A 23823-nucleotide genomic window follows, 5' to 3' on the forward strand; every position below is an offset into this window, starting at 1 on the left:
GTGAAGAAATTTCTCCTCACCTCAGTTCTAAAAGATTTGCCCCTTGTCCTCAAACTATGATCCCCTAGACTCTGGACTCCCCCACCATCGGGAACATTCTTTCTGAATCTATGCAACCTCATCATTAAATGAGGAAAGCCCTTGAATCCTTTTACAAGGCGAAAAACTTAAGCAGCAGGAAGAGAAGTTGGGAGGGAGGAATGTGACAAATTTAACAGCTCCTTTCTGGCCAGGCTATGAAGAACTCATCCTGGGGGAAATCGCAGTCACTGCTGTCCCACTCTCCATTCACCAACCTTTTTGCACTGACCCTACTGTCACTTGGCCACAATACAAGGATAAAAGTAAATTGAAGTTGTAAATACAGATGCCATTGCTTCCATCTATGGCAATGATGGAATTATTTTCCCGCTTTCAAGGGCTTAGTAAAATTTGTCTCCTCTATGCCTCTTTCCACCCATTCCATCCCTTCTCTCCTTCCTGTTCAGTGAACTGGCTGTTGTCTTTCCACATTCTGAAGAACTGTGATACAAGTTGTTGCTGCTGCTAATCATGTACAGTGATGGTCTTTTGGATCAGATTAAATAAATGCTTTTACCTGCGCAGAATATCCATTGAAAAAGGAGTACCAAAAGTGAACCAACGTAAAGGCAAAGTTTTTGTAGAAAAAGTAGGTTAAAAACTTGCACATCCGGATGTATGACCACCTCCCATGGACCAGGAGCAGTCGCTTCAGAAACCGAAACTGCCCAAAGGCATAGTCACTCGACATGACAGCCTGCATGCCTTCCTGGCCACTGATCCCTACACCAATATGAGCAGCTGTAGCAAGGGACAAAGAAAACTGGTCATCAACATCTTCTACTATATTAAACACTCTTTTTCCAAAACTGATCAAAAAAACCTAACCATCATTTGTTGCAGTCTTGCTAGTTCCATTGTATAGAGTTTTGAATTGAGAAACCTTGGTGAAAACGCCAATATCTTCAGCCACCAAAATTGAAACAGAAAGCTGCTTAAATGGGATAAAGTGATCAGTTGATTTCATGCTAATCGGGAATTGAGCTGTTTCTAAGTGTTCTTAAATTGACTAAAATTTTCATACAAATCTCAGCAATTTCGAAGCAGAGATTAAGGTTACCATTTGCAACATAAGAAAGCATGGACTAAAAGCCATTTGGCTCATCCAATGACTTCAATGGAATGGAAAATTGAAAAAGAAACATAACCACTATTGGTCATGTTGCATCACTTTGGTAAATTAAAACTTCCTCCAACTTGCTTTCACCCCCACTGCATCTGTAGAGGATTTCATTAATTCAACCACTACCAACAAGCCCTCAAAAGGATCAAGCATCATGCAGATCTGTCACTCCATCAGTCTGCACCCTGAACGTGTGGAAATGGAGCCCATGGAAGAATGATACATTGGCCAATTGCAATGATTTCACGCGAATGAACCCAGAGGGAAGCAGAGCCACCTGGTTCGGGGCAATGCAGAACAAAATAATTGCAAAGACAAATACTAAAGCATCTGTTATCAAAAAACCTACTCATTTTACAAAAAAATTGTAGATGTTTAAAATTCAGTCCACTAAACATTCAACGCACAATGCAGTCACAAAGCAGGTCATCATTTCCAGCAGTCACACAATGGGAAATTGATCTTTGATTGCAGCGCCAATTGGACGATAATGGATCTTCTTTCAAGTGTGGAGTTTGCTGTCAATTTGTCACTGTTTATTTGGTCCTGTTGCCAAATACCAATTTCATCCCCCTTGTTCCAGCAAAAAAAGACTCGATTCACCTGGGAATTTTCAAAACAGTACTCCTGCCAGTCAGAAACTGAAGGGTCCTACAAGAATGCGCAATGTCTTCGAGTACTGTGTGAAACTCCCTCCCACCCATCTTTAACTCACAATGGAGTCTTTCTTCCTAAGCTTTTCAACTTCGGTGATGTTCTGCAGCAAAGCTCCAACCCAATACTTCAGTTAAAAACAAAGCAATTTATTTTCCCCTGAAGTAACTTAAACAGATCCCATTAGGATGCAGTACCAATAATGATTATCATGCATTATGTAATGTGTAAAGCCCCTGGAATATCATATTTTTAAATCATACTCATGCTATTTTAAAACAAAAAGAAAGCATGAGATAACCTTTTCCAGTTTGCAATCATTTCTTAAATTAATTTTGTAACAAATCAAATTTTTAATTTCTTAAGTGCACCTTCACATGCACTTTTGTTCCTTTGGGGAATATTAGGGAAGTGGTAGAAGGATTCCTGAGCTGATTATCAGCCCATTAAATCACGTTATGAAGGCTTTCGTGTCATTGGTTAAGAACCTGGAGCTTCCGGCCTGGAGGTAGGGATGCTTCCGGCCGAGACATAGGGATGCTCCCGGCCTAGAGATAGGGATGCTTCCACAAGGCCTCTGACCAAGCCTACGGAAGCACTGGTTCAAAATAGAAATCAATAATATAGCAGCTCGGTTTTCTTTCTCCCCCTGCTAAAATTCCATTTAACCTGAAGAACCTTTCTTGCTTAGGACCTTGCAAAAAGAAACCAAAAGGAAAATAGCTTGACAAGAGATCTTGAAACTAACAACCCTCCTTCCACTTACTTTTAATCATGTTAACATCATTAGCACCATCTCCAATTGCAAGAGTAATAGCTTTCTTGTATTTTTTCACCAGGCTCACCACCATGGCTTTCTGTTTGGGAGTGACACGACAGCAGACTACGGCAGTGCACTGGCAGGCTAAATCCACAAAGTCTTTCTGTCGCCTTTCTTTAATGGCTTCATCTTTCTGATCCTTTTCTATTTGCATCTTCTTCTCATGCTTGGTTTTTGGTCGCCTGAACCATTTCTTTTTCCTCCTTTTCTTCTCTCTGAGTATTTCATTCTGGAAAACAAGTGCACCGTTGGAACATGGGAAAAGGAGGAGGTCATTTATCCCCTCAATGAGATTGCAGCTGAACTGTGGCCCAAATCCACCTTTGCCTTTTTTTCTGTAGTGGCTGGAATTCTCTGACCTCGCCCTGACTGGGATTCTCCAGTCCTGCTTCTGTGAATGGAGTTTTGACTGAGAGCCAAATTCTTGCTGGCAGCAGTGGTAGGGTGAATGAGATTGGAGAATCCCGTCCAGTATTCTTTTGTAACCAAAAATCTACTAATCTCAGAATGAAAATTAACATGTGACCATTGCTGTTTGCAAAAAGAAACTTCCTAAAGTTCTACTCTCTGTACATCGAAATGTTTCCCAACTTCACTCGTGAAAGGCTTGTCTCAATCCTTTGGGCTATGTAGCCTAGTACTGGATTCTCCAATCAGTGGAAATGATTGGGCGGCAAGGTCACACATTGGAGCACAGCAGCCTCAGCACCAGGGACCTAGGTTTGATTCCTGAATTGGGTCACTGTCTGTGCGGAGTCTGCATGTTCTCCCTGCGTCTGCATGGATTTCCTCTGGGTGCTCCGGTTCCTTCCCACAGTCCAAAAGACATGCTGGTTAGGTGCATTGGCCATGCTAAATCCTCCCTCAGTGTACCCGAACAGGCACCGGAGTGTGGCAACTACGGGATTTTCACAGTAACTTCATTGCAGTGTTAATGTAAGCCGACTTGTGACACTAATAAATAAACTTAAAAATAAACTAAAATGGCTTCTCTCCAGCTACTCGCCTTATTATGAACTTCAATAAAATCATCCCTTAACCTTCTGACTTCCAGCAAATAAAACCCTAGTTTGTGAAATCTCACTTTGTAATTTAAACCTTGTAGTCTAGGTATCATTTTGTCCAAACTATGCTGCAAACCATCAAAAGCCAATAGAACCCAAGGAGTAGTGCACAGTACAGCTCGTCTAGCCTAAGGTTTGCAAAATTGTAGCACAACTTTTATACACTTATAATCTAATCTTCCGGATAGAAAACCCATCATATTGAATATAGAGATTGGAGATTTTGAAGGGAATTGAGGTTTATTGGAAAGAGGCACTCAGGAATATACTCATCCTTCCTTATCCTTGACACAGTTGTGGTCTGAGGAATAGGAATTAGATTGTAAGGGAAGGAGTCACCAATGTGTTACCAGTTTGAGATGTCATATCCTCAGAAATAGAAATCTACAGAAACTGGCACTAATGTGGAGAAGGTTTCATTCTCCCGCTACAACAGAGCTGGCGTGTGGAGATAGTCCATCACATGCAAGAGACAACCTTGTTCAAATTAGCTCAGAGCCAAACTCACCTCCCAGCATCACATCACCCAAGGAGGACACACTGGGTAAATCATCCAGACTGAATTGAAGCATCCCTCTGTCTCCATTTAGAATTTCATTTACTTGGCTCCAGGGAAGAGTGTGGTATTACAAGGGAAGAGTTGGTGCTTCTTGGAAAATGCTTCACATGTTCAGTGGTAACACAACGGGTATAATTTTAATACAATGTGCTGAGTGAGAAACCAATGGGATCTTTTTGAATGCTAGGTAATTACTTCTCCCAATATTATTCTCTATTGACTTCAATTGAAAATAAAATCAGGTGGGGTATGAAACCAACATTACACTCGATTGAGTGAGTTCCTGGATTAGCGGATTAAGTTGGCATTGCACGACCCCTCTCCACCACCTCGACTATGCCTGCGTGGGCTGGAATTGAGCCCAGATTTATACTGCCTACCATTTACTAGGTTAGATTTTAACTTTCTAAATATATAAAACATAACACACATTTATTACATACCAGCCAAGAACCGGTGATGATCATTGCGGGTTTTTCATTAGGAAGGAAGATATTGTTGGTGGAAGAGTTAGCTTCTCCTGCTGCTATTTTGGTCCTGTTACTTTGCATAGTGTTTAGCATGTCGCTGAAAGATCAATTCAACAAATCTTAAGAATCACATTGAATTGGACAATTCTGATATTTAGTGTCCTAAATGCTGAACTTTCCAAGACTGTTATCCATTGAGATGCACCGTTAACCCAGCAAACAGAGAAGTCTGGACAAACATCCACTTGAAATCATGCCCATGTGCTATGGCTTCCATGGGGACAGAAACTCAAACAGAAACCTGATATTAACAACTTTACAAAGTTCCAAGCAGAGGAAGGACAGCTGTTGTTTTAAGTGAGGGAGACAAAGAAGTTACTGCAGTGGGGAAGCATGTGGATTATTTTTGTGCCACCAACCAAGCAGGATGCTGATGAGGGTTTGATTCCTGTCCAGATGAAAGGGAACAGACAGATGGGGCTCTTGGAGATTTAAGGATTAGAGGGTCACTGAGTCATGCTTTGCTGGGGATAATCAGATCTAGAAATGCAAAGAATGAATGGAATCGTTGTCAAAGGATGTTTCCATCTGGTGTGACATGAATAGGAGAAACTGGAGAACTGGGAGTGACCAGAAAGAGTTCTTGTAATATTACACATCTTTCTGAACTGTGGCATACAGTGAGCAGGTTTCACAAGATATATTTCAGTTTTGTTGGTTAATGCAAAACTAATCTTCTTCATTTGTTTAACATATTGATTGCCTGTTAATTAACATTTGATGTGTGTTAATTTTAGTTCATTTGTTGCAGTAAAAGTCTTAACACATGGCATCTTGTCCCACTGTTCTTTCCATTGGTTACTGGCAAATTAATCTCTCTTCTGAAGAAACAACAAATTTGAGGCACAACATACTCAGGAAACTCAACATCATCAAAGCAGCAGACTTGACTGGTACTGCTGGGCTGTTCAGTTTTCACTGTTTTTAAAAGAACTAAATTTCAATTTTCAAAGTGAAGCTGCACATACTTGCGAAACATGACATTTGTAATGCATTCTGCCCAGTAACTTGGGTGGAAGACAGCTGTTTTTTTAATTACATATAAAGAGGCAACCAGCAAATACTAAGTTGAAACTAGGTTTACATAAAATTCTTCAGGAGATTGATTCAGATGCTCTTGGTTTCAATGTATTAAGGTATGTAAATAATATTTTCCACAAATGAACAACCTAGATCACAAAGACACCAATGTCAGACTCCAATTTATTGACCACAGCTCAGCCTTCAACACCATTATTCCTACGAAATTCATCTCCAAACTCCATGGCCTGGGCCTCAGATCCTCCCTCTGTGACCGAATCCTGAACTTCCTAGCCCACAGACCACAATCAATAAGGATAGGCAACACCACCTGCTCCACGATCCTCCTCAACATCAGTGCCCCACAAGGCTGTGTTCTCAGCCCCCTACAATACTCCTTATATACCCATGACTGTGGGGCCAAATTCCCCTCCAACCCGCTTTTCAAGTTTGCTGACGACACCACCGTAGTGGGTCGGATCGCAAACAGTGATGAGACAGAGTACAGGAATGAGATAGAGAATCTGGTGAACTGGTGCGGTGACAATAATCTCTCCCTCAATGTCAACAAAAAGGAGATTGTCATCGACTTCAGGAAGCATAGAGGAGAACATGCCCCTGTCTACGTCAAAGGAATGAAGTAGAAATGGAAGAAAGCTTCAGGTGTTTAGGTGTTCAGGTCACCAACATGTCCTGGTCCCCCCATACTGACACTATAGTTAAGAAAGCCCACCAACACCTCTACTTTCTCAGAAGCCTAAGGAAATTTGGCATGTCAGCTATGACTCTCACCAACTTTTACAGATATACCATAGAAAGCATTCTTTCTGGTTGTATCATAGCTTGGTATGGCTACTGCTCTGCCCAAGACCGCAAGAAACTACAAAAGGTCATGAATGTAGCCCAATCCATCACGCAAACCAGCCTCCCATCCATTGACTCTGTCTACACTTCCTGCTGCCTCAGCAAAGCAGCCAGCATAATTAAGGACCCCACCCCACCCCACCCACCCCAGGAATTCTCTCTTCCACCTTCGGGAAAAAGATACAAAAGTCTGAGGTCACGTACCAACCGACTCAAGAACAGCTTCTTCCCTGCTGCCAACATATGTCTGAATGGACCTACCTTGCATTAAGTTGATCTTTCTCTACACCTTAGCTACTACATTCTGCACCCTCTTGTTTCCTTCTCTATGAACGATATGCTTTGTCCATATAGCATGCAAGAAACAATACTTTTCACTGTATGCTAATACACATGACAATAATAAAATCAAATCAAAAAATCAAAATGAAATAGGGACAGAAGTAAGCCATTACACCCCTCAAGCCTGCTCCCACCATTCAATAAGATCATTGTGGATCAGCTCGTGTTTCAAGTTCCACATTTCCTTCTACCCTGATATTCTTTGATTCCCTTGCCTAACAAGAATCTATCAACCTCTGTCTTAAAAATATTCAGTGACCCTGCTTCCACTGCCTTTCGAGGCAGAGAATTCCAAAATTGCACAACCTCAAGAAAATAATTCTCCTCGTCTCGGTCCTAAAATGGAGACCTCTTATTTTACAACAGTGCCTCTTAGTTCTGGACTCACCCACAAGAGATAACATCCTTTCCACATCCACCTTGTCAATATGGTTCAGAATCTTAGATACTTCAATTGAGTCATTCCTCACTCTTCTAAACTCCAGTGGAAACAAGCCCAGCCTGTCCAACCTTACCTCATAAGACAACATGCTCATTTCAGGTATCAATCGAGTAAACATTTTAATTATATAGAAACTAAGGTGCCAGCCCTTTGGCCTCTACATTAGAAAGTTATGGGTAAGATCCATTCCAGACAATTGAACAAGTCATCTGGCTTGAAACTTCCATTCAGCACTGAAAGCATATGAGCACAGATTGTGATTGCGGTCTGAGCTTATACATGTGACAATAATAAATCAAATCTAAGAAGGTGTGCAGCATTAAATGACTTTTCTCCCCCTTCTGCCTCCTCACCCCCAAAAAGACTACCTCCAAAAAGACACAATCAAGGTTCCTTTTGCTTTCTAACGTGAATGCAAACATCTGATGGCATGATAAGAAGAATATTATGACTAATATTTATAACTTTAGCGACATTTTCTCTAAAAATGTAGTCATTTATATTACTTTTAGTGGGACCTTGCTGTTTGCAAATTGATTGCTGCGTTTTCTACATTATAACTGTCCACACTTCAAATGCACTTCATTGGTTGTAAAGCATATTGGAGACCGAGGTTGTGAAAGATGCAAGCTTGTTGTGTGATAAAGAGTTAAAAGTACTCACTTGATTTGCTCTCCATCATAAAGAGTCATTTCATTAGTTAGTAAACTACAGGAAAAACCAATGTTTTCAGCAGTTTCTAGTTGAAGAAAATAAAACAGCTTTTATTAGGTCACAAATTTGCACAAAGTTTTTAATGTTTATTTATTAGTGTCACAAGTAGGCTTACATTAATATTGTAATGAAGTTACTGTGAGAATCCCCTAGTCACCACACTCTGGCACCTGCTCAGGTACACCAAGGGAGAATTTAGCATGACCAATGCACCTAACCAGCACGTCTTTCAAAACTGTGGGAGGAAACCGGAGCAGCCAGAGAAAACCCACACAGACACGGGGAGAAAGTGCAGACTCTGCATAGACCCAAGCTGGGAATTGAACCCGGGTCCCTGGCGCTGAGAGGCAGCAATGCTAATCACGAGCAATAGATCAAGATTTTTTTTTTAAATGATGTTCATCAAAGCAGAGTGCAACTGATGCAAAATCCTAAATTTGTAGCCTGCTGTCACTTGCAAACAATTCAGATTAAAAATTACTTCAGATCAGAGGAGAATAACCATTCCCAAATCCTGTCCTCAAAAAGGTACATTTTTAGAATCGAAAGCATGGAGAAGCATCGCAGCCCGTGAATCTTTCTTAGCCAGATTAAAACCGCATGTCAAATTATGTAAAATTCTGTACTGTACCAGCTATAACAGCCCAAATACTTTTCATTAAGAGCCTAGAAGCAGCCAACAGTCAAGACTTTTATGTCGTCAGTCATATTGAATTTAACCCAAAATCCAGAGGTGAAAGGAACATACGTAACACTATATAAAAAGCTCAAATAGGCAACAAATTCAAAAATCTTTAAAATGTTAGTTTAAATTAAGACCATTCACTTACTTTTGTTCACTGATCCATAACAGCAATAAAGCTGGCCCATTATAATTCCTAATAACTGCAGCTTCTAATTGGCTCTTAAACTATTCTACAATTTCATCTCTACTATTTTATCTGGAAGTTTATTCCATGTAGTAAATATTTTGTGAACTAATAATTAATCAATTTTTACTACAAATTTTTCTCATTCCTCCACACAGTTTAACAACGTTGCATAATGCCACATCTCAGATTTTGACTTCCATTAAGGAATTCTATTATATAAAAGGATATTATTAAATGAGAAAGAGTGCACAAGAGATTTACTAGGATGCTACCAGGACTTGATGGCTTGAATTATAAGGAGAGGTTGGATAGACTGTGACTTTTTTCTCTGGAGCAGAGGAGGCTTAGGGGTGATCTTATAGAGGTCTATAAAATAATGAGGGGCACATGATCAGCTAGATAGTCAATATCTTTTCCCAAAGGTAAAGGAGTCTAAAACTAGAGGGCAGAGGTTTAAGGTGAGAGAAGAGAAATACAAACGGGTCCAGAAGGGCAATTTTTTCCACACACAGGGTGGTGAGTGTCTGGAACAAGCTGCCAGAAGTAGTAGTAGAGGTGGGCACAATTTTGTCTTTTAAAAAGCGTTTAGACAGTTACATGGGCAAGATGGCTATTGAGGAATATGGGCCAAACATGAGCAATTGGGACTACCTTAGTCATTCAAAAAAAAAGGGTGGCATGGACAAGTTGGGCTGAAGGGCCTGTTTCCATGCTGTAAACCTCTATGATTCTATGATTGCTATTTTGCACTGTGGTACACACAACTAGCTGTAGCTACTGAGACTCTTGGATTATTTTCAGTTTCATCTTTAATAACATTGTGCAATCATGTGGTGTTCTGGGGGAAAACCAACTGACTACTGTGACCCAATTCTCGAAAATTCACGTAGTGGCAGTAACAGCTGAATCTGCACTCTTTCCTCAAAGCTCATATCAATAACAAGAAATTGAGCATCGCATCTGGGATCAAGGCAAACCCCTCATCTCCCTCTGTCTCTAGACCTCTATCACCACTAAAGAAAGCACCATGACACCTCTAAAGTAGCAGTGTAGCAACTGATTTGCATGGGTTAGAGAGTGAATTGGAATGGTCTGCTCATCTTGAAGCAGTCAGGGCAAAGAATTTTATCCAGGCAATGGGGTTCTTCCTGCCAGCTGGAATGTCACCTCCTTTGGGGAAGGCGCTTTATATTATGTGCCAGTCAGGCATTTAAGTGGCCAGGTTAAACCTTCTCCAGGACCAGAGACCCCAAAGGGAGAAATCCTGTCCTTCCTTCCCCCGTGTCCCCCAACCACCAAGAGCTGCTTAGCAATCAGAGGCTTGGCAGCTCCTCAGTGGCATCAACAGCACCAGGGGAGCAAGAATCAGCAAGGGCCTCAAGCCACAACAAGGGCAGAATTGGAGTCATTGGCTACGAAGGAAACAACGGGGTAGCTATTAGGGCACAACTCCTTTTCAACACTGGTCCCTAAATCAGATACTAAGTGCCTTTGAATGAGGACAGCCCCTGCAACCCCCATCCCGACAGAGTGTGCTTTTGGGTTTCTCTACCAGCTGCTGGTTGCAACCACACGATGAGGCTCTTTAGTGGGCTTTAATTGCCCACCTAAGGGCCTCAATAAGCATTGGGGTAGAAAGGTCATCATAAGCCTTCCTGCACAAGATTTAATTGAGGCAGAAAGGTGGTGGGATCTTCAGCAGTGCACCCTTTCACCAAATTACAAGTCTCCCTCCCCCACCCCCAACACATCTTGGCAAACCTATCTCAGCAGAGGACATTAAATGCCATGCAACATGTCCATTAGGAGAACATGGTTTTGTCAGGGACAACCCAGGAGATTGCTTGCCCAGGAGTAGGTTCAATAACCTTCCAGATTTGTCCAAATCTTCAAGAATTCAAAATTAAATCTCCAGAGGTCAACTAGCAGAAAACAAGAATGAGGTCACCAAAAAACAAACACATTTCAATTTTCTTTGAATAACTTTCATTGAGTGGTTATAAAGTTCTTGCAGATGGAGAAAAAAGTCCGTTTTACTGGCAGTTAAGAATCATCTCAACAGCTGGCGAAAAATCTGTTTGCTTTACAATTGACTGTGTGCTGCAAGGATGGATGTGCCAGCAATCAATGGTGACAGCATAGGGTTGGGTGGCTGAACCACACTGCCATTCCCAGAATTAAGACAGATATCTTTGCCAGTTAGGGATGAGAAAAAAGCCAGAAAAGTTAAGTTATTTGCACCACACTGTGCAGACCTGAAAATGATGCAATAAGAACTCAGTGCGAGGGACTCACTGGTGCACTGCTTCTTAAAATTATATAACAGTATTATATGTGTAACATAGTTTAGGTGTCTCATCTAATAAATCAGAAGCTTCTTTTGTTTGGCCATTTTTGGTCCAAAGTGGAAAAAATCTCATCTGACAAGAATGCAGGGTGTAAATTGTTGACTAAGGGCATAGAACATAGAACAGTACAACACAGCACAGGCCCTTCGGCCCTTGATGTTGTGCCGAGCTTTGTCCGAAACCAAGATCAAGCTATCCCACTCCCTATCAATCTGGTGTGCTCCATGTGCCTATCCAATAACCGCTTGAAAGGCATGGTTGAATCTTGGTAACAATGTGATACTAGTAACTGCTTACAACGAAGGACTGGAAGATCTAGAGATGATGCTGGCTCCTCGCTAGTCCGGCAAAAACAAATCACTGTGCATGCCTGCGATACTTATGTACAGATCATCACTCCAAATTTCCAAGGGCCAGTGTTTTATTTGGGAACTTCTTTCAAACTTCACCATACCAGACACAAAGATGATTATTTCTCATTCTCAAACACTTTGCTTAAATAAAATTTATGGAAAGATTTTTGGTCCTGGGGGAAATAAAGCAATACGGAGAGCAGGCAGGGAAGTGGAGTTGAAGCCCAAGATTGGCTATGATTGCCTTGAATGGCAGAGCAGGCTTGATGGGCCACGTGGCCTACTTCTGTTCCTATTTATTGTGTTTTCAATTGGCTTGTAGAAATTCCCTGATTTTCTTTGGTCAAAAAATTTATTTTAGAGCAGGTAGTGTTCTATTTCAGCTAACTAGTGTCAGCATCCTGGGTTGCCATGTCCAATCTGGAGTAAAATAAAGCCTTCTGCCATCAACTTTGACCAGATCCCTCTGCCCACATCGAGATGAGCATCTGTTCATCACAGTGATTCCTTTCCATTACCAGCAATTCGGTGACCTCCCTGAATGAGATTGCCAGTCTAGTGTTAATCGTTGCCAAGTTGCTAGAGAACTGGGATGAAACTGGCCAAATAAAAACCTTAAATCCCTCAAGCCAGCAGAGAGGTATTATTTAAATCAATCTTGGCCAACTTGAGCCCAAGTTCTAAAAGGTTAAACTTTACACCCAAGTCATTTCAGTACTAAGTCCCCTCCAACCTTTAAGTTCTTGAGATTTCCAACGAGTGGTGGTTGAAGCTGTAGTTATCATTATTAACATGCAATTACAATGGCTAGTTACCTTTTTTGTCTCCTGTTAGAACCCAGATTTTTATATCTCCTCTTTTAAGGGTTTCAATTGTCTCTGAAACACCATCCTGAAGTTTATCCTCTATAGCAGTTGCTCCAAGAAGCTGGAGTAGATAATAAGTGTGAATGTCATGTTGGAAAAGGAAGCACAAATATAAAGACACTTAAATTGCGCAACTGGATATCAGCATACAAGTGCTTAAGACATGGTATCACAGATAGTCCATTGGACTGACATTGCCTACACCTGTCTTCAAGTTGCATGAAGTCCCTCCCCTGCTATGAACATAACACTTCCATTCCTCTCTCCCTCATGTATCTATCTGAAATGCTCCTCAGCTAGTTGCTTCAAAAACAACTTGCAAATTCTATCCACACTCTGGGTTACGGTCCCCCCGAATTTCTTACTGGATTTATTAGTGACTCTCATAAGTATGGACTTAGAAAATTTCAAGCACTCCTATTTTAAATGACACGTTCATCCACTAGAAACAAAAAGGAGAACAAGTAGCTTGCAAATGAGTAAGAATACTACAAAAAAAAAAGAGGAAATTGAATTTCATTGAGGTCAAAGGCCTGGAATTCCCTGACTGGGAATTGCACCAACAATCATGGGTCAACACACAGAACGTGGACTGCAATGTTTCAAGAAGGCAGCTCACCGTCACCTTCTCAAGGGCAACTAGGGATGGACAATAAATACTGGCTAGCCAGCTACGCCCAATGTCCCATGAATGAGTTAAATAAAAATTCATGGAGTGAAAATAGAAAGCCGTTTAAATTTCTGCCTTTCATTTCCTGAATGAAATGACTCAAATAGAGAAGTACAGTACTCATACCACTACCACTATGATTCTGCTGACTAATGGCGTGAATAAAAAAAATCTACCGCCCTCATTCTTTAGATTCAAGGAGAGCCTGATCCACACAAAAAGCCACATTTATGAACTTGTGCAACAGGGATGCCATTCAATCGAATCTTATTTACACCAATAATCGGATCAATATGGTGTTCGTGGAAGTGGAAATGACTAGGGTTGGGAAGCATTTTCCGATCAGGGCCATTGTGATCTCCTGGACTCGTTTCGATCGCCTCAGGGGGTCGGAGAGGAATTTCCCAGATTTTTTTTCCCCATATTGGCCCTGGGGTTTTCACTCTGGGTTTTCGCCTCTCCCTGGAGATCACATGGTCTGGAATGGGGGGGTGGGGGTGAGTTAATAGGTTGTGATGAACAAAGCATCGTAGCTGTGAGGGACAGCTCGGTGGATAGGATATTGGTATGTAGATAGGCTGGAAAATTGGGCGGGGATCCTCGATTCAGGATTCAATCCTGGACCGGGGAGCGGCGCGGGCTTGGAGGGCCGAAGGGCCTGTTCCTGTGCTGTATTGTTCTTTGTTCTTTGTTCTAATATGATCAGATGAACCCAAGCTAAAGTATCTGCTGCCCCACCTCCCATACAGCTATAAAGAAGCACTTGTAAAGTTTGAAACAGACCAAAACGACCAGAAAGGCAAACATTCTCCATCATACTTATTATAGGTTCATCCTATAAAATGTTCTCTCTCGCCTATTTTGAGTTAGAGAATTTTGAACACGAAATATTTCAGTAAGAGCGTGAGAGTAAAGTTTAAAAAGAGAAACTAGATGCAGCAAAACTGAGCTATAATATTATAAAACATTCCCACCCAGACAGGATAATCAGTCTGAATGATAAAACAATCAAAGCATTATAGACCAAAGACTGTCAAACAGATAAAAGAACAAAATTTAAAAATTATACATACTAACAAATTCTTTTCAATTTCTTCATAGACACTATCAAGTGCTTCTTCACGGTTGTTCGTGGCAACGCTGGCTGCTTTATATTTTTTATTCCACACTGTAAACTCTGCTTCACTAATATCTTTGTGCGATAGGCACAAGGTTCTGAGTGTTTCATCTGCAAATTCCTGTGAAACACAAACACGTCTCCATTTTCTGTCTGTACCATTTACTTTCAACTAAAATGCTCCTTTCTTCAAGTGGAAGAGAAGGGCAGGAAAATTCATGAACTTTGGCAAAGAAGCTCTCGTATGTTCTGACAAGAGGACAGGTTGTCCGGTTCCAAGGGCGCTGAGGTCTCAAGGACAACTCTGGCATTTTCTGGCCTTCCCACCACAGGGTTTCCAGTGGCGGAGGCAGCTCGCCATTGGCCACCTCTCCCGCCGAAATGGCCATTGTGTTGCTCGCCAGCTGCACCACTGGGGAATCCACCACGTTTAGCGGGACCAAAGACCCCACCGACGGGAAGGGCTGGAAAATCCCAAGTGTCTGCTTTAGCCCAGTACTAGCTCAACCCATAGTTCATGACTCTAGACATTAGAAATATCTACAAAAGAAGCTTGCTCTCGTTTTCCCATTTCAATTTCCTTCCCTCCAGAAGGCCATGTCTTATGCTGCGACACAGCAAATGTGCGCCAGCATGATTCATGTGCCAACAGTTCAGCAGAGGGGTGGAGAGAAAAAGGGACAATACATAATCCCCTATGATCAGGTACAATTCTTATCTGAGATCTTGGGGAACTAAGGAATTAACACAAAGGCCTGGCTGAAACTCTTGTAATTTCAGATCTTCCTTATTTTCTTGGGTTATTGTTACTTGCTTCTGCTTTATGTGAGCCCTCTATCAGGAGCTTGCTTTCATTTCCACCCCCCCCCCCCCCCCCAAAAAAAAGTCTAGACATCCAAAAGCATAACCCGAGGGATGAAACAATGAAAAGGCAGTGCGAAATCAGTTAGATATTGTGATCCTTATACATGTGTCATCTGGAAGGCAAACTGATGGACAATTTAATTAAAGCAAGACCACCTACACTATAAAAGCAGAGCAGTGTTGGTGCAATTGTATAGGGTGTTGATGAAACCACATCTGGAGTATTGTGTCCAGTTTTGGTCTCCTTACTTGAGGAAGGATGTGGTGGCATTGCAGGCATTTCAGAAGAGGTTCATCAGATTGATTCCGGGGATGAAAGGGTTTTTTGATTTAATTGGATTTATTGTCACATGTATTAGTATACAGTGAAAAGAATTGTTTCTTGCGTACTATATAGACAAAGCATAGCATACATGGAGAAGGAGAGATTGCAGAATGTAATTTTACAGTCATAGCTCGGGTGTAGAGAAAGATCAACTTAATGCGAGGTAGGTCCATTCAAATGGCAGCAGGGAAGAAGCTGTTCTCGAGTCGGTTGGTATGTATCCTCAGACTTTTGTATCTTTTTCCCCCAACGGAAAATGGTGGAAGAGAGTATGTCCGGGGTGTGTGGGGTCCTTAATTATGCTGGCTGCTTTTCTGAGGTAATGGGAAGTGTAGATAGTCACTGGATGGGAGGCTGGTTTGAGCGACGGACTGGGCTTTGCTCACAACCCTTTGTAGTTTTTTTTTGCAGTCTTGGATAGAGCAGGAGCCATACCAAGCTGCGACACTTTAGGAATGATGCAAGCCTTCTTGCGGACGTGCAGAGGTGGTCTAGTTTCAGGGATGAAGAACTTTAGCTGCAATGTGAGGTTGAAGAAACGGAGGCAAAAATTTGACAGAGGTGCACCTAATAATGACAAGTGTAGATAAGGCAGACAAAAGAAATCAGTTTCTTTTACCTGCTAATGGTTCATGAACTAGGAGACACAAGTTAAGTTTTTGTACGAGAGACGCAGGGTGTAGTGGACATGGGGAAGATCTTTTTTTTTTACACTGAGTGATCTGGAATTTGCTGCCTATAAGGGTCATGAAAGCAGAGACAATCAAAGGTTTCAAGGAAATTGGATGGCCACTTGAAGGAAATAAACTTACGGGGCTATGGGTATAAAAAGTGATGGAATGGGACGCTGCAGAATACATTGGGCTTTAACTTGCTTGGAATGGCAATCAGCTTTAGAATGCTACTTCGTGCTGTAAAATATCTCCCGTGTCTCCCTCACCTGACCTTCTGACCAGACGAGATCCAGGCAACACAGCTGACTCGAAAGCCCAGCACCGAAATGCAGGAGAGTTGATTTGAAGGAGGACTTACCCACTAAGTTACAGCATGAGCTGTCATAAAGCAGCTCAGTTTCAAGGTCCAGTGAAATTGATAGGACAGGGAGGAGGCAAGTGCCTAACTGAAGTGGATAGGATTTGGGGGAGGGTTCAGTCATGTCAGGGTTGGCGGGGTCTGGCTTTGCAATAGCTAGAATAGATTTTATAGAATAGAATACTTACAGGAGAGAAGGCGGCCATTGGGCGCAACAAATCTACACCAACTCTCCGAAAGAGCAAGTTACCCAGACCCACCCCACACCCCATTCTCGTAACCCCGTACATACACCATGCTAATTCCCCTAATTCCCTACACATCTTGGGACACTAAGTGACAATTTAGCATGACCAATCCACCTAAGCTACACATCTTTGCACTGAGAGAGAAAACCGGAGCACCTGAAGGAAACCCACACAGACACAGGAAGAATTTGCAAACTCCAGTCACCCAAGGCTGGGATTGAACCCGGGTCCCTGGCAATCAGACAGCACTGTGCCACCATGTTGCCCTTTTAATTCTGATTTTTTTCAGAGAAACTATTTATGCAATACAGCCAGAACCATCCAATGTTTGCGATGTAAATAGCATTTTCGATTGGTTCCCAGTGAAGGGCAATTGCAGTGCAAGCCCTAATCTTTGAACTTCCGCATGGGGTTCCCCAATGCATTTTTGGGATATCCCCAGTGTGATGATGGGGAGCTTGGAAGCTACAACCCATTATTATTTCCAGATCATTTCCATGCAAAAATAATCAAAATTCTTAAACCACAACAAAAAACAATCGCTAAAATTCTGAAACAGTCTTGCAACATTAACTTATAATAATTGAACAGGAAGAAAAATTAGGGCTCTATTCACGATCGACAGATTAGAAACACATGCAGCAGAACGAACACGAGCAGTAGCAAGTCTCTCGCTTACCTTTAAAGCTTCTTCAGTGGACTCAGAATGTGGACTGTTGGGATCTAATCTCTCATATATCACTGTATCAGCACCTTTACAATAGAGTTTGATTTTACCCTCTGGTGTTCTCACTGAAAACATATGAAAATGATAATAGTTTGCAACTCTTAAGCAAAACTAAAACTTAACCAAGCATTGAAGTTATAATGCTATTATTCATCAACTGACTATAAGTGACCAATCTTTCAATATAAAAAAGGAATGTGTTTAGGGTGGCACTGTGGCTAGCACTGCTGCCTCACAGCGCCAGGGACCCTGGTTCAATTTCCAGCTTGGGTCACTGTCTGTGTGGAGTTTGCGCATTCTCCCCGTGTCTGCATGGATTTCTCTGGGTGCTCCGGTTTCCTCCCACAGTCCAAAGATGTGCGGGTTAGGTGGATTAGCCATGCTAAATTGCCCTTAGTGTCAGGGGGACTTGCTAGGGTAAATGCATGGGGTTACGGGGATAGGGCCTCGGTAGGATTGTGGTCGGTGCAGACACGATAGACCGAATGGCCTCCTTCTGCACTGTAGGATTCTATGATTTTATAGCTTGATTAGAGGATACATGTTGTGAAAGCAAAAGCTGCAGAAATGTTTCACTTACAAATGATGGACATTCGCTTCCTGTCGCTGTTGAAGTCTAACATGGCGAGCACTTGGTACGTCCTTTTTACGTCAAGTTCACTGATTGTAATGGCACTTTGCGTACGTGAAACAAAGACAAACCCAAAATTCCTGGCTGCCGTAACAAGGGCCCCTTCATCTGGAGAAGCTGCTTGATATACAAGTTGCCCTGTTTGTGGTTGCAAAAGACAATGTGGACAAACTGTAGTCTAAAGTTTGCAACAGCAAGTTTAAAAAGCAATTCCCCCCTCAGTTCACTGATAAAAATCAAAGTAAGCAAGGTTTGTCATCACTGTTCCAATAGCTGACGGGGAACCAAATAAAAAGCAGGATAGATCCCAGTGCTAATTTTCTTTCCTGTGATGGAGGTATTTTTACCCATCAACTTGACAGAACTGAACATTTCAGAATGTGTTGAGGAAGCCCAAAGAAAATACAATTCTGTTTGCAGATCACTCCTTCCTTTCAAAAATATAAATTTTATGAAAGGAAGCCCGATTCTGTAACCAACCCACCTCTCGTGCTTTACTATATCTGAAAGCATTCGAAAGAAACATCTAATGAGATAGTGGGCGGAATTTTTCTGTCCCAGCCGCCACGGGAATGGTAGCGGGTGGGACATGGACCTTGCAAATGTCTGTTGACCTCGGGCAGAATTTTTAGGTCTTGTGGGGCAGGAGGGGGGGGGGGGGGGGGGGGAGGCAAGTGCGGCTGAAAAATCCCACCCATTACCACTGACATTGCTCAGTCTCTCACAAATTATCTGAAATTTGCTCATGAACAAATGAGAACTTTCGCCTAATATTAATGGCTCGGAGGATAGTTTTACTGGTTACTATAGCATGTGAATCAGATCCTTTTGATACCCAAGGATACAATACAATGAAATGTGGTAGGTTGCACAATCATTGAATTTAAAAGCAATTTATTTTATGTGAGGCACTTTGAAATATTAGTGGGGGGGGGAAGAAAGGGAATTCTATAAGGATCAATGTATGATCTGACTGAAATAACTGGTGAGGGACTGGTGTCCATTCACCCAAACTGATTTATTTACAATGGTTTGTAATACTCAGGCAGATACTTCCCAGTACAGAGTATTCATCCCAAGTGCCGGTGACCCGGATCTCCACATTACGTCTCTATAGAGCTCCCTCATTGGGTAGCCTTAACAGGTCTTAATTAGGGAGCTCATATTCCAGAAGGTCTAACTCAGGAATCTCATTGAAGTCATTACTCTGACCACTATCACTCCAAGCAAGATGCGCTCTGGTAGCATGGGTCAAAGCATTGGGCTGACAATGTTCTAACTCCATTGCCAGCTGTGAGACCAGCAATGGATTGTGGGTTCCTCAATTGCTGTCTGGATTGTGGGATCCCCAGTTACTGCTTTCTTCCAACAGCATAAAAATGGCAAGAATGCAGCAAATCAGGAATAGGCACAATTATTTTAATTCAGCAAAAAGGACCAGTGATAGAAAAAAAAATCAAAAGATACTATTGGTGCTTGTGTTCTGAATATGTGTATTTCCAAGTATTGATACCAAACAAACTTTTCTTTTATTCATTCGTGGGACTTGGGTGTCACTGGCTGGCCAGCATTTATTGCCCATCCCTAGTTACCCAAGGGCAATTGAGAGTCAGCCATATTGCTGTGGCTCTGGAGTCACATGTAGGCCAGACCAAGTAAGGATGACAAATTTCCTTTCCTAAAGGACATTAGTGAACCAGATGGGTTTTTTGAACAATCGCGATCATCAGTAGATTCTTAATTCCAGATATTTTTATTGAATTCAAATTCCACCATCTGCCGTGGCGGGATTCAAACCCATTCAATGCGTCTCAAAATGGGAACATTCTGTCCTTGACTTACCATCATTGTCTTCCACCATCACAGTGTGGCAGAGTGCAAGAAGTTTGAAGAATTCTCCAACGACTGGATCTTTTCCTGAACGGACGAGTTGAGGCAAGTAATGGTCATAAAATTTGAGGTTTCCATCAGCATAACTGTTCCAGCTGAAGTCCACAAGCTGCAGAATAAAACAAATTTGCGATATGGATTTTACAAATTTTAAAATCATCAACAAGCTGCAGACAGCGGCTTTGGTTAATGCAATGCTTAACTGGCGAAAATCACAGCTCACCAAGGACTGGATGTCAGAAGAGTTGTTTGACAAGACAGAAATGGAGGAGGGGGCTGGTGGAGAATTTAAGTGTGCTTATTACAAAGGATTTAAGGTACAGAAACTGGCAAATTGGTCCAACCAGACTGTCCCAGTCCAAAAACAAAAAAATGCTGGAAAATCTCAGCAAGTCTGATGACGTCTGTGGAGAAAGAATAGAGCCAACATTTTGAGTCAGGATGACCCTTCGAAGACATCAAATTTTTGTAATTTAGAGATCAATAAATTCAATAAATATTCTCTTTTCCCCTCGTCCTACAGAGTAGCCCCTTGTGTCAATGCATCGCAAAACATATTACACTTGTTAAGCAGAAGAGGGATGAATGGGCTGCTCTCAACTTATGGGGTCATGTCCAAGGTAGATTTCATCGACATGATATTGGAGTGTTGCTGAAACAAAATGGAGACATGCTGTCAAAGCTTTTCATCTTGTGCTTAACAGTATATTTATTCGGATGATATTGAAAATGAAGTTAGTAACCCACTAAAAATAGCTTTTCTGCTGCAAAAATGACAAAGCTTTCATTGAGTACATTAATTATTAAAAAGTTTTCAGAGGGACATTTCTGGTCTAAGGCTGCATGCAACATCCTGCATGATCGTACATCCCAAAAACGGAAAACGAACTTCAGCGAGGAATGTAGCAAAAGAAATCTCCATGTTTCAACACAAGTTTCCTTCCGGGTGCTCCGGTTTCCTCCTACAAGATGTGCAGGTTAGGTGAATTGGCCATGCTAAATTATCCTTTAGTGTCCGAAGATATATATAGGTTAGGGGGAATGGCATGTGGTAAAATACATATGGTTACGGGGATAGGGTTACGGGCATTGAGCTTGGGTAAAAATCAGTGCAGAATGGATGGGCCGAATGGCCGCCTTCTATACTGCAGTGATCAATGATTTCAGCATCTTTGCCTTCAAGTAAATGAGTTTCAGTTAAGCAAGTTAGTTTACCTCTACTTTGTCAGTCCTGTCTCCCACAATGTTGCACAATTCACCTGTAGAAGAAACAGAAAATTATATTTAGAGTCTGTAATTATCAGTGGCAATCTACGCACTCTGGACTAGTAATCCAGAGGGCCTGGCTAATGTTCTATTTATTGGAATAGTGTAGGTTAGATGGGCTTTAGATTGGTTTCACAGGTCGGCGCAACACCGAGGGCTGAAGGGCCTGTACTGTGCTGTAATGTTCTATGTCCTGTGGATATTGGTTCAAATCCCACCACAGCAGCTGTTGAAATTTAAACTCAATTCATAAATAAATCTGAAATTGAAAGTTAGATTCAGTAACGGTTACCATGGAATTATCGATTGTCAGTAATGTCCTATAGGGAAGGAAATCTGCTATTCTTACCCGGTCTGACCTACATACAACTCCAGATCCACAGCAACATGGTTGACTCTTAACTGCCCTCTGAAATGGCAGAGCAAGCCACTCAGTTGTACGAAACCACTACAGAATTGAACCACATGCAGTGCAGCAATTCAAAAATCTGCTCCTTGCCACCTTCTTGCGGGCAATTGGGGTTGGGCAATAAATGCTGGCCTCGCCCACAGAACATGAAAGAATATAAAATACAGGGAGGTAGCAGTTGAAGGAAATGGTACCAGGGTGGGAAGAGATAGAGTGGGAGCAGACTGGTGTAGAGTGTAAAGGGCCACATGAATCAGTTTGGCTAAAGTTGCTGCAGATTCTACCTATGCAACATCAATCATTAGAATTTGTAATTTTAATCATTCTTTCTCTCATTAACCATCCATGTAGCCTCCTGCAAGCAGGAGTCGAGGAATGGCACTGATCTCATTCCAGGCCAAACTGAATGCATTGACGAGGGCAATTTTCACTCGCTACATTGCTTGCAAGTCAGTAGAGAAAACTGCTGCCCTATGAAATTTGGGTGTTCACTGTCTAAGCAGCGTTGAATATGAAAGTGAAAATGACCCCTATTGAGTGGAGCAACAGCCAAGCTTCAGACATTTCTCTTGTAAATTGAGAGTTACCCCATTTACTACATAGGACCAATTTCTTGGATCACCTTTAAAATATTATAACAAAGATAAATCACTTATCTTGGAATTAGTTACACAAAATATTACACTTCACTTTCCCCCACAGACACACCCACAGTTCCGTGTTCCTCAACTGTTGCTACTTTTACTTCCACTTTTTCACCACTTGCACTCCAGAGCGACAACAGCATTACACAAACTGGTAGAGAATGGCTTGAATGCTCACTTGTGACCCTTGTAGCTGTGGTATGAAGGCCACAAAAGCAATATTTATGTTCTATTTAGAACATGGTGAGAAATCAATTCAAGTTAACTGAGCCACTTCATTTATATCATAGTATTCAATCTGGATCATGTCCATTTCCTGCAGCCATGCTATAATACAAATGCAATATTAGAAATAATAGAAATCATAGAAACCCTACAGTGCAGAAGGAGACCACTCAGCCCATCGAGTGTACACCGACAACAATCCCACCTAGGCCCTATCCCCGTAGCCCCACATAATTACCCCACTAATCCCTCTAACTTGGGCATCCCGGGACACTAAGGGGCAATTTAGCGTAGCCAACGCACCTAACCACACATGTTTGGACTGTGGGAGGAAACCAGTGCACCCGGGAGGAAACCCATGCAGACGATTAGCTCGAGAGACAGACAGCATCATTTTTAAAAATTTTAATTAATTTATGGGTATACCAGCATTTATTGCCCACCCAGAGTTACCCATCCCTAATTGCCCTCGAGAAAGTGATGGGCGAGATAGAGGTCATAGAGCTTTACAGCATGGAAACATGCCCTTCGGCCCAACTTGTCCGTGCCGCCCTTTTCTTTAAAGCTCAAAGCTAATCCCAATTGCCCACATTTGGCCCATATCCCTCTATACCAGTCTTACCCATGTAACTGTTTAAATGCTTTTTAAAGAAACAAAATTGTACCCGCCTCTACTACCACCTCTGGTAGCTTGTTCCAGACACTCACCACCCTCTGTGTAAAAAAATTGCCCCTCTGGACACTTTTGTATCTCTCCCTTAAACCTATGCCCTCTAGCTTTAGACTCCCCTACCTTTGGGAAAAGATATTCACTATCTAGCTGATCTGTGCCCCTCATTATTTTATAGACCTCTATAAGATCACCCCTCAGCCTCCTATGGTCCAGAGAAAAAAGTCCCAGTCTATCCAGCCTTTCCTTATAATTCAAACCATCAAGTCCCGGTAGCATCCTAGTAAATTCTTTTCTGCACTCTTTCTAGTTTAATAATATCCTTTCTATAACAGGGTGACCAGAATTGCACACAGTATTCCAAGTGTGGCCTTGCCAATGTCTTGTACAACTTCAACAAGACATCGCAACTCCTGTATTCAATGTTCTGACCGATGAAACCAAGCATGCTGA

At 41.9% G+C, this 23823-nt stretch overlaps 1 protein-coding gene across 2 annotated transcripts in view; it reads right to left on the reverse strand.

Annotated features, from left to right (window-relative positions):
- The window catches only part of atp8b1 (ATPase phospholipid transporting 8B1), a 154081-nt gene that overhangs the window by 20766 nt on the left and 109492 nt on the right, over positions 1-23823 (reverse strand). For both annotated transcript variants that reach the window (XM_078219950.1, XM_078219959.1), the window contains exons 14-23: positions 21372-21415; positions 20109-20265; positions 18216-18404; positions 17588-17700; positions 14396-14560; positions 12602-12713; positions 8163-8238; positions 4745-4868; positions 2625-2907; positions 599-822 (exon numbers count right to left, since the gene is read on the reverse strand). In XM_078219950.1, the coding sequence (XP_078076076.1) occupies positions 599-822; positions 2625-2907; positions 4745-4868; positions 8163-8238; positions 12602-12713; positions 14396-14560; positions 17588-17700; positions 18216-18404; positions 20109-20265; positions 21372-21415 (1487 nt within the window). The remainder of the gene's footprint in view (positions 1-598; positions 823-2624; positions 2908-4744; positions 4869-8162; positions 8239-12601; positions 12714-14395; positions 14561-17587; positions 17701-18215; positions 18405-20108; positions 20266-21371; positions 21416-23823) is intronic.

Source organism: Mustelus asterias, chromosome 1, assembly GCF_964213995.1.
Source record: "Mustelus asterias chromosome 1, sMusAst1.hap1.1, whole genome shotgun sequence".
Lineage (NCBI taxonomy): Eukaryota > Metazoa > Chordata > Chondrichthyes > Carcharhiniformes > Triakidae > Mustelus > Mustelus asterias.